We start from the raw sequence: 12,539 nt of genomic DNA, 5'->3' as shown, positions 1-12,539 counted from the left end.
CTGGATGTCTGATGACAATGATGTGCAAGTTTTTGCAAGTTAGTGATATTTTTCCTCCTACATGCTGTAGGATGGGAATGACAAAAAAACTAGCTTTGAAGAGATAGGAAAGTTAGCAATAATTGATAAGGTTAGACAAGATGTAGACAGAATTTCAAAGATAAAATGAGCTGTAATATACTGTCATCAAATTGTTTCAGTTCAATTGAGTGAAACTATAGCTTATCAAATGCCAGAAACTGATGATGTTAAATATGCAACTGTTTCACTGAATCGCTCCCCTATCTTTTTTAGATTAATGCCTTTATCTTTCTTAATTGTTATCTGAGCATAGCTCATCTAATGAAGTGATGAAGTACCTACATTGTGGGGCAGATGATTACATCCAAGGCTGATTTTTGCCCTGCATGATGCGTCCGTTCTGCGGGCTTAGCTGAATTTAACTTTGGATTTCATTATTCAAGGGAAACTGTAACCACCTCTTGTGGTCTGATGAGCTGAGTGGGATATGTGGTGACAGTTTCACATTCTGGCAAAATGCAGTCATTGAATACAAACTCCATGGTGACCTTGAGCCATCTTAGCAATATCTAGAAAACAATACCGCATGTATACCCCTATCATCAACCAAAGTATAAATCACTATCTCAACACTAGATCCTAAATCAAGTGTTTGTCAGTAGGTGGCAACTTCTGTGAACCAATAGGGCCAAAAGGGACAACCCAGCTCACCGCATAAATGCAGGTGTCAAGAAAATCACTAGGTGGGAAAATGTAAACAGAACCTGCAGAGAGCATTTATTACAGGTGCCTTTGGTGCCTTTGGCCAGAATAGTCTTGGCAGGAAAAATAGGCAGTGGACACAGGAAGGGCAGGGTGATGTAGGATAAAATGAATATAAAAATATGTATAGCTTGTTCATCTATCTATCTATCTATCTATCTATCTATCTATCTATCTACCTATCTACCTATCTACCTATCTACCTACCTACCTACCTACCTATCTATCTATCTATCTACCTATCTACCTATCTGATGATTTTAGGTAAAGGAATCAAATATAGTGTGTGAGAGAAAAATGCTAAAGGTTCATAAAAAGAACTGTTAATTCCTTCGCAATCCCCTGGCCTATCCATTGGTTTTTGTGTCTTTAAAAGGAAGCCGTTAGAGACTTGTTTTTTTCTTTATTAAATCTTGTGAGGTGTAAAAAAAAAAAAAAAGACTTGAAATCTCACAACCTACATGCTTGACAAGATTGTAATTATGGAAAAATATCGTGATCGCTTGCCCCCGTTCACAAAAGATCTCTGAGTTTAACAAGTAATAGCAACAGACACTCGGAGGACTGGAGGGGCTGCTTTGGTTTCACGATTAACCAATGAAAGTCAAAATTTAGCCAGAAGATATTTGGGGTCACTTCAACTATGTGTCCAAGAATCCCAAAATAAAAACTGGGTAACATCAGACATCTCTTGTAGATTATAGGCATTGGGTATTGCAAGACTTGAGAATTCCTCATGTTTTTTCCAAGCCCCCATATGTGATGATATACATATATATACCCACTTAATTTATTTCTCTCAGTTTTTGACTGCAGAAGAGAAATGATTGACATACAGTGCACAGTCCTCAATAAGAAAAAAACAAAAAAACAGCAAAAACCACAAAAAAAAACCTATACCAGCACAACTAAGAGCCACAGAGTTCTGATGGATCGGACAATTAAGAGCCAGTTCTTCTCAATTCTATGGTCCACTGAACAGAAAAATACAGGTCTTACTTTTCACGTACATTCTATGAAAATGCTCCGCTTCAGCTTTTGTTCTGCTTCAGGTTAATAAAGACAGCTCTGTAAAAGGCTCAATTAGTTCTCAACCAAACTGTATTACTCTGGTGGTTCTCAAATGAGAAGAAGATGTTCCTATCCTTGAAGTGCTCTTTTAATAAACCCAACATTTCCACTTACTAACTACTTGAATTGAAAAAGATATTTGCAGTGCTTTGCAATTAAAAATATTTCATTGAATTTCACTATTATATTGTATATTATATTTCCTTCAAAATTTCCTTTCCAACAATTTCCCTCGAGATAAATAAAGTTGTTCTTATCTTCTTATCATATATTATATTATACATATATATTGACTCTCTCTCTCCCTGAGAGAAGATTCCACGTTCTGTAATTTTTCTTCTGCAGGACCAAATGTTTTGTTAAAATTAGACTACATGTTTTCTGACTAACACAAACTATCAGACCTAAATGGGTTACACTGGATATGATACAGGCAGTCATTCTCCTACATGTACTTTAGATGCTATTCCGGTATCTCCATAGTTAGATTCAATAAGATTCATCTTGAAGAGTCATTATGAAATTCCGAATGAGTCCAGTGACAGCCTGTCCAGCCACACGTTGTAATTATAACTGCCCCGTCAATCCATATTGGATTTATGTGTCAGGAGACAAGATAGTCCGTTGGTGCAATGAACTTATGTTTTTGCTCCCAAAATCCCCATATGTCCTACAGGCAGCTAATTTTCCTGATAGAAAGTCTGTTGTTCTCCGGGGTGAAAGAATAGAGCAGATATGTGTGTTTGTGAGTGTGTCTCGACTTGTTTATAGTGGATGCCCACGTAGATAAGAAGTCAGACAGTCATGCTTTGCATCAGTTGAGGAAAACCGACTTTTAAATTTTCATACACGCCTCACAGTGCAAAGATTGTACAATGATCAATGAGTCATGTTCACAAGAAAATCAAATTCTGGAGGAAGATGAAGTTTACAGCTCTGGTTGGTTCCACTGCCAAAGTGCACAGTGGAGTAGAAAAAAAAATAATCCTCAAGGTAGATGTTTTTCCTTTACGAGCGTTTCCTTTCTTTGTGGCTTTGACAATATCTTTGTTCCCAAACACACGTTTTTCTGTTAAGTCTCAGTGTTTTCCTCTCATTGTAGGCCAATATGTAAACTGCTTTTGCTGGAAGCTTAAAATGCCTCTCTTCCAGATGATTTTTTTTGGCAGTGACTATACAAGCATTCATGAACTGACGGAGGGCAATAAACTAGGGCTATTTTATGTTTGCTCCAATTCTATAGGGTCAGGCAGCTTACATAATGACATAAAAATGTTATGATAAATTATGGTAAAAATAATTTCACTGATTTTTTTTTTTTTTCTTATATAGCCACTGTAAAGCCATACTTTATATGCAAACCAAAGGTGTTTTATGATGCTTGCCTCTTAAATACATACAGCCCAACCAACTATAAGGTTACTAAAACTTTAATATGACTAATAGTTTTATGTGGGGGCCTGACCCTAGCCCTTTAACACACCCAGTCTCTGAAGTTTAGCTGACTGGTTCTGCTCTGGAATGACATGCTTTTCTACAATTTGGGTTGCCATGGTGAAGTGATTTCAAATGACAAACTAGTTGACACAAGTGACGCAAAAAGTAATTCTGATGCTTGATCGTTTTCCAGCCGCACGTCGTGTTCACGGAAGAGTGACCAATGCTTATTGAGACCGTGTCACATTGATTAAAAGTTCAAAATATTCTGCACTCTTTTTGAAGGTTGTATCAAAAGGGGGGCACAATTTTCTTTTTTCTTTTTTTTTTTTTTTTTTGCTTTCTTCTCCCAGAGCCAATATTGACCAAACATGCCATCAGTTGCAGGCAAAATCAAACCTCTCTTTAAGTTAACGTGATCGCTGTTGAGACAATGTCAAACCAACAACAGAAATTCAGAACTGACAATTCAGTCTGTTACTTAAACCGTATGTACTTTCAAGGCTACATCTTTACAAAACAATGGAACTACGCTTCGCCAGTTCGGAGTTGTACCATTTATTCTCTGACAAATGTTTCAAAGTTGAAGTTGACACGATTTTTGAGGTCACCTTTTATTCTCCAAACACTTCTTAAATGCTTCATTCAGCCTCCCATAGACCATTTCCTTCTTTTCATTTTGTTATAAACTTGCTGAACTTAGGAAAGCTGCAGAAATAGTCATTCAAACCCTATGTCCTCGAGGGAATGTTCATGATGAAACTAGTTATACTGTTGGCTCACACATAGGGGTGCAAAGCAGGAACGCAAGTATTTTGACTTTGATTTAGGTTTACTGGTCATTAAGCATGCTGGGTCTCTCTCTTAATGACTAATGTTCTTACATAATTTTAATCATCATAAAGTTCAACTAACTAATGACTCTCGAAAAGTGATGGGCCATGGCAGAATTGGGAGGGGACATGTCTCCTGTGTCCCCTGAATCAATGATGCCTACAGAATGTAAGAATCTCATTTTACAGCAGAAGCACACGCAGCTCTAACCTGCAGCATCTATAACATCCGCATTTAGTCGTCTTTGAGAAGATGCTGTCTTGTTGCTTTTTTCACAGTGACGCAAAGGGTTCTACCATTTGAAATGGAGTGGAAGACATAAAGAAACTCTGGTAGTGGAAAACTAAACAAATATTCCATATGTAATCGTTTTGCTGTTCACAGCAACACACTCCATAACATTTATTTTCAGTAAAGAAATCATTCCTAGTCTTTTTGCTAAGCCTATTTGGTTCCCATTGTCCAACTCTCACATTAAATCCTTGTTCGATGACACAACATTCAGCAGTAGATTCCACTGCAGCACACTGAATCACACTGAATGTCACTATTAAGAACCAATAGACATCATTTGGATCATTTGGAATTGCAAAGAGTAATTTTGTGCTATTTATTCTTGCCTGCTTTAAGATGTCCATAAAAAGGCACTATGCACCTACCATTATTATAGTTTTTTGCAAAACCACAGTAATAATCCATCAAATACACAGGCAATTTGGTGATGTGATTACACATATGCATTTAAAAAGGGACTTTTCAGGGAAATAGTAATTCTGTTGCACCTCATGATAAACGAGACTTTTACACATGTAGAGGAGGGACTATAGAGGAACGATATGCACCAATGTAAAATACTGCCAACACAACAGCAACAATGATGATAATTATGAAAATGATAAGATATTTATTAATGTTATTTTCAGTAGTCGTAGTAGTTGTTGTCGTATCAATCATCTACTTGCGATTTATTTTTTTGCCTTACAACTGGAAAATTATGAACAATTTTATGTCCATTGAAAAATTATAAGAAATCTTTTATTGAAAATATATTGCTGTTTTTTTTTTTTAGAATTACCTGAGGCTTCATTGTTGTCTTTATAAATATCAAATGAGAGTAAAAACTGCTGCAAACTAAATTACTTTTGTGCAAGTTGTTTTTTTAAGTGTAAGAAATGCTTTTCTGATGAGAACCCTGACTTCAATAAATGCATTTCAGTGCAAATTTCACAAGTACTGAATAACTGAGTTTGAAATGCAACAGTGTGTAAGACAGGGGAGACACAGAGTCAGCAATTCGTCCCACTTTTTCCTCCTCCACTTGCTTAGTGGACAAAAAAAAAATGGATACATTTTCTTCCTCTTCGAAAAACTTCTCTCGCAGGCACCCTTCATCTAACCCTATATGCATTTGAGCTGAGCACTTCTTATGCCAGAACCTAATCAAACTTGTTAAATATAATACTTTACTTGTGCAAACAGTCTGTGCTTTCCGAGGACGTGGCTCATAATGGCACCATGCTGATCTCTGTAGGCAGAATGACACGAAAAAAATCATAGCGGGAGATTTCCGTACAAGAATAACATCCGATAGCAAGCCCCCTGTCTAGAGGGCAGCTGGTGATCTGGGGGGAGAGCGCTGAGGGTGGCGGTGAGAGCGGCAGATGTAAAAAATGAGTTCACTGTGATGCTGTACCGCGTCGGCAGCATTTTTTTTTTTTCTTTTTGGTCACGGCCTTAAGTGGCATGATTGTTCTTGCTCTCACCTTGAAGGCTCATATTGAACAGCAACTAATGGGCATATTGCATATTCTGAAGGGTTCAATTTGCATTGTTTCTCCATGTTCTCTCTTACCCTTCCAGCTGGGGTTTAGCCATAGGTAAATCCAACCACTCCCTATTTCGTCTTCTGCCCTCTGTGCGGATATTTTCAAATGTCACTCCGATGACAAGCAATGTTGTGAGAGGAGAGCAGACGGGCTGCCGCTTTTGTGTTGCCGGCTTCTCAATGGGACAGACAGACGGGCATAAAACACACTGAGATCATACTGACATGTTTTCATTCATTCCCCTCCTCTCTCTCTCTCTCTCTCTCTCTCTCTCATTCACACTTGTGAATCTCACACTTGCTTTATCATTTTATCATCTTAGTCTTTCTTTCTTATACACACACACACACACACACTCACCACACATTCTTGGCACACAAGAGTGCCATCACTATGGCTGGCTGGATTAGCATAGTAATGCGCTGCGTTGCATCATACTGTCTGCAATCAATTCCAGCCGGTCATCCAGAGTGTATAGCTGCAGACATTTACACTGGTCCGCTGTTTGTTAATCATGTCCGAAAGCATTCCATCTCCAGATCCCTTCAGTCTCCTCTTTTGGATTAAGGATTCAAAACGCAGGCATGGAAAACATCACCAGCAGAATTACTGTAAATGCCGCAATAATCGGGAATTTGGCTTGGTGAAGCTGGCACAAGCAGATTCTGAAAACTCAGTGTTTTTTTTTCTCATTTCCTTTGCATTCTGAAATACAGTATGAAGCAAAAGGAATGCAACTGAAGGAAAGCTTACTTTCAGAAAGCACTCCGTGTTCCTTATGTTTCAGGTAATTATACAGTTTGTCACTGACTATCAATTTTTTCATCGTGTACTTATAAATTATGTATTTCTATTAATTTACAAATGATTCTTAAATGAAATATTTACACTCGCCTCATTATTCTGGGAACACGATGCACTTTTCCGAGAATCTCAGTAAAACCAAAGGCTCTGCAGTGCTGCAGATCTACTGATGGCTGTATGATGCCTATGACTTAGAAGTCCATGAAAACCTGGCAACTGATACCGTTGCATAAATGCATAGCACAGAACACTTGAAACATAAATTTACAGAGAAATCATCTTATCTCGGGTATTTATCTTCCTCAGTCGAGTACACACACTGTACACACAAAAGGACATACGCAAAGCTAGTGGTCCACATCCATTTTTCTATTTCATCAAATTGCATCCACTAACACCTAACTCCCCAGATAGCTGTATCTGTTTGCCTGCGTGTCTGACTACATGTCTGCCGGCTTCGATGTTGTGCAAGTTTTGACCTCAATTCATACTCAGCAGCATATTACAGCCTCAGCCACCGCACAGCTTGTGCCAGTGTGAGGAACCTAAACTCCTGCAGGTTGCAGATACTTCAAGCATTGTCATTCCGATGGTGACACACAATAACCTTTAAATGGTGTCCCTGTCTGTCCGTAGCCCAACGTGTTGATCAGGCATTACGGAAGCAGACGATCCAAACCTGACATTTGTTTTCTCTGTCAAAAATTGATCACAAAAAGGTTTCATCCCTAGATTTACCTACATGGGATGCGATTAAATATCAGCAGTGTATTGAAAATATGAGGAATGCAGGGCTAGGCAATGAAGAAAAAGTAAAATATTTTAAGTAAAAAAATTAAATAAAAAGCATATCAGATAATTTTTTTTAGGTTTGATGCAGATTTTTTTTTTTTTTTAACCGCTGTTATACATGTTTCTTCACGAGAGTATTCTTGTTTTGTATTGTTTAATCTTGTGTAAATCTAAAATTTTTAATCACATTTTTATTTCGAAATTTTTTGGTATCATCTTACTGTCTCAAGTTACTTTCTTGTGTTTTTTTTTTCCTTTTTTTGCTATTTTCCTGAGTCTTTTGACATGGGTCTTTTTCACATTTTTTTCATATCTCATTGCCTGTTTTCTCTTGACATTACCTCCTGATTTTAAAAGCGATTACACTAATTCAATGAGTAAAAAAATCAAACGGGTGAAATTTTCCATCATTTTTTATAATATAATAATATAAAATATAAAAAAAATATAATACAAGATTTAATGTTTCAGCTAAATTAATTTTGTTATAGAATTGATCTGCCTAAGATGTATTAAACAAACGATATATTTGTAACATGACCTACTTTTCAAATGAAGCCTTTAAACAACCAAGTCAGGTTGTTTCAATCAGTGTAAATAAAACCAAGGTGAATGCAGAGGTTCCTTAATGTATGTTGAACCACATACAGTATATATAAAATACTTTGATAGTCTGGTTGTGCTAACATGAAATTGTCAATACATACTTTACCTTTCCAGTCATTAACTGCCTCATATTCAGCAACCAATTAGTTGTTTTCAAGCATGGCTTTGCGTAACGGATTTAAAGAGCCTTTACTAAACCTTCATTGGTGCTTCACGGCTGCCGCACAAATAATTGATGAGCAAACACATTCTTTATCAGTTTATTGGGGTATCTAACTTTGCAGTTACTAAGGCAACAGGTTTTCAGAGGTTCCATGAATGGAATAAAAACAGAGACATTAGACATTTACCAGGTAGGACCCACAAAACACACAATTATTTTTTATTTTTTTGTCCTTGATGACATCAGATCAATGCAAATACACAGGTATGTAATATAGTGCAGACAATTCATATTAAGTAGTTGAATTACTTGTTTATACTGCTTTTACTGTATCTTGCAGTGCAGCTAATAGTGCAGCTTTGGGCTGGGAGAGAATTTACAGTGCATGGTCAATCTTTGCACTTTCCCTCGCTGTCCATAGAAGCCTGGAGGCATTTGGGTATTAATCTCTAAGTAGTGGCAAGAGTGGCAACAAGGCTTAATTCATTTACTTAAGAGCTTTTCACAAGGGGTTTAAAAGTTAATAGGACAATCACTCCGTAATGCATTTGATTAAACCCTCTTAATTACCCCAGGTATAATAGGCTATTAGCTAAGGCCCAGTTGTAAAAGGGCAAGTGGACAAGCGGGATATGATTGTTTTTATGAGGTATTGTTGCTCACCTTATCCAAAGTCATGGATTATAGTTGTTATTACATCATACCCGAGTTCATCATATTGTGTGAAATACACTCCTATGGTGAGACATGCTAGTAGTGCATTACTGGCTATTAACCCATAAGATGGTGTTTCAGACTTACCAACCTTTCTTTTTATTATTCTCTCTTTAGGCACTTTCTTTTTAAAACGGGCACTGGAACCACACCATTCTTCGGCGCTGCAGCTCCTGGTTACACCATGGCAACAGGGACGGTGTACTCTACCCCGGCCAGGCCGCTGCCCAGAAATACTCTTTCCCGGGGAGCGTTTAAGTTCAAGAAGTCACCCAAACATTGCTCCTGGAAGTGCACCGCCCTGATTGCAGTGGGCATCGCTGTTGTGCTCTCCATCATTCTCTGCTACTGCATAGGTGAGACAATTTGTTGTTTGACAGATTAAGGCATGAACAGGAATTTCATGAATAAGGTGCTCTCAAGTCACAATACCAGTCCAATGACAAGATTAGAAAACTTCAGTGTCTCACAGAATACAGAATGTGATTAAAGTCATATTTCCCCAGGGAGCTGCACACCAGCTGGTATTTTCTTCTCTTTGTCACACAGAGACAGTCTTTCTTGATGTTTATCTTTGAGGGAAAAATAAAAGTCTTGAGATTTGACACACTGCAATTATAAAACAATTATAAACAAGTCTATGGAAACAGTCATTGTGTACTAAATTATAAAGAATACATTGTTGGGAATTCGACTCATTAATTCAATAAACAATACTGACAAGGAATAATACTGAGAATGTTGTTCATGAGAGGTACATTACCGGTACTTGGAGGTCTAAGCAAGTAATTCATTTCTGTTCAGGTCCATATCAAATTTAAATGCAAATATGATTTATTGACATGACAAGTAGAACTTTGTAATCATAATCACAAATAACGTGAAATTGTCCACTTCCTTTTGTCTTTTCTGACTTTCAACCACTATACACACATAAAGACATAACATGCACTAGCCTTTGTGTGACCCCACTGACAAGCGCAAGAAAAGGATGCAATTTATCTTTCCAAGTAACTTGTGGTATTATCGGGGGTTTGTAGACATAATCTTAAAGTCACCAATTAGATAAGAGCTAATCTGACATTCCAGATGGTTTGTTGAACAGAACCATCTGGGATGGGTATTTTAAAACTGCTTAGCAAGCAGTGGCCACTTACAAAAAAAGAAAATATTTGATTATTAAAAGAAGTACCGTAATTTCCGGACTATTGAGTGCACCTGAATATAAGATGGATCAGCAAAAAATAAGTAAATAAATATTTGTGTACATATATAGGCCACACTTTTCTATATACTTGTCCACATTGTAACATGAAATATTCACACTGATGTTACACAGAACTTTTTTTTTTTACTTTTAATTAAATACATACCAGTAACATCCACAAATGTTACTGATATGTACAGTGCCTGTGACACAGCTGATGAAAAAGATTAATAATAAATAACAGAAGGAAAAGTCCATCTATCCATCCATTTTCTATCCCTGCTTTGTCCTATTACATCTGATCACTAGCTTTGTATTCCTCCTGCGCGCTCTTCTTCTTCTTCTTTCGGCTTTTCCCTTCAGGGGTCGCCACAGCAAATCAACCTTTTCCCTCTAACCCTATTCTCTGTATCCTCCTCTCTCACACCAACTAACTTCATATCCTCTCTCACTACATCCATAAATCTTCTTGTTGGACTTCCTCTTGACCCTCTGCCTGGCAGCTTCAATTCCAACATCCGTCTACCAATATATTCACGATCCTTCCTCCGTACATGACCCAACCATCTTAGTCAAGCTTCTTTGACCTTCTCTCCAAAACATTGAACATGTGCTGTTCCTCTGATAAACTCATTCCTGATCCTATCCATCCTGGTCACTATCAAAGAGAACCTTAGCATCTTCATCTCAGCAACCTCTCGCTCTTGCCTCCTGTCTTTTCATCATTGACCCTGACTCTAGGCCACACAGCATCGCTGGTCTCACCACTGTTGTTACACCTTTTCTTTAATTCTGGCTGATAGTCTTCTATCACATAATACCCCTGACACTTTTCTCCACCCATTCCAACCTGCTTTGACCCATTTTTTACCTCTTTTCCAAACTCCATTGCTCTGGACTGTTAACTCTAAGTACTTGAAATCCTCCTTGATCTCCACTCCCTGTAGCCTCACCATTCCAACGGGTTTCTCTCATTCACACACATATACTCTGTCTTGCTGCGATTAATCTTCATTACTTTCCAGCGCATACCTCCAACTCTCAAGATTTTCCTCAACCTGCTCTCTCACCATAGATAACAATGTCATCAGCAAACATCATAGTTCATGGAGATTCCTGTCTAACCTTATCTGTCAGCCTTTCCATCACCACTGCAAACAAGAGGGGACTCAGAACTGATCCCGGATGAATTCCCACCTCCACCTTGATCTTCTCTGTTACACCTACAGCACACCTCACTACTGTCTCATAGCTAGCATACATGGCCTCCACCCGTCTATCATACTTCTCGGCCACTCCAGACTTCCTCATACAGTACCAGAGTTCCTCTCTCAGCACCCTGTCATATGCTTTTTCTAGGTCTACAAAAGCGCAATGCAGCTCCCTCTGACCTTCCCTGTACTTCTCTATTAGCATTCTCAAACCAAATACAGCATCTGTAGTACTCTTTCTAGGCCTGAAGCCATACTGCTGTTCACAAATGCTGACTTCTGCTCTGTTGAGTTTCCACTGCTCTTTCCCATAACTGCATTGTGTGGGTCATCAACCTTGTCTCTTTATAGTTGCCGCAATTCTGCACATCCCCCCATTCTTAAAAAAAGGGCACCATCACATTTCTTATCCATCCATCAGGTGACTTCTCACTCTCTAAGATCCTGTTGAATAATTCAGCCAGAAACTGTACCGCTGCCTCTCCTGGACTGTTCCACACCTCCACAGGTATATCTTCAGGACCAACTGCATTTCCACTCTTCATCCTCTGCCTTCCTCACTTCACTTTTACTAGTATCTGCTACTTTATGCTCTACAATAATCACATCTTCTACCCTGGTATCTCTTTCATTTTCCACATCCATCAGCTCATCAAAGTACTCTTTCCATCCTCTCATCATTCCTCTGGCATCTGTCAATACATTTCCCTCTCTATCCTTAATCACCCAGACCTACTTTACATCCTTTCCATCTCTATCTCATTGTTTTGCCAAACTGTATAGATAATTCTCTCCCTCCTTCCTGTCCAACTGAGCATACAAGTAATTGCATGCCTTTTGTTTTGCCTTTGCTACATCTATCATTATCTTATGCTGCATCTCCCTCTACTCCAGTCTGTCCTCCTCAGTCCTCTCCCTCTTCTTCTTTGCTAACCGCTTTCTGTGTATATACTCCTGCACTTCCTCATTCCACCACCAAGTCTCCTTATCTACTTTCCTTCCAGATGATACACCTTGTACTCTCCCACCTGTCTCCCTGATCACATTAGCCATAGTTTTGCAGTCATCGGGAATCTCTCCCTCATCCCCTA

At 38.4% G+C, this 12,539-nt stretch overlaps 1 protein-coding gene across 1 annotated transcript in view; it reads left to right on the top strand.

Annotated features, from left to right (window-relative positions):
• LOC147227919 (teneurin-3) overlaps positions 1-12,539 on the top strand; it is a 173,114-nt gene that overhangs the window by 84,109 nt on the left and 76,466 nt on the right. The window contains exon 5 of the mRNA XM_086158011.1: positions 9,148-9,386. Coding sequence (XP_086014137.1) covers positions 9,148-9,386 — 239 coding nt within the window. The remainder of the gene's footprint in view (positions 1-9,147; positions 9,387-12,539) is intronic.

Source organism: Fistularia commersonii, chromosome 13 (genome assembly GCF_037954325.1).
Source record: "Fistularia commersonii isolate RoL2024-O1a breed Wild chromosome 13, RoL_Fcom_v1.0, whole genome shotgun sequence".
Lineage (NCBI taxonomy): Eukaryota > Metazoa > Chordata > Actinopteri > Syngnathiformes > Fistulariidae > Fistularia > Fistularia commersonii.
This window is presented reverse-complemented; position numbering and strand designations above follow the sequence as displayed.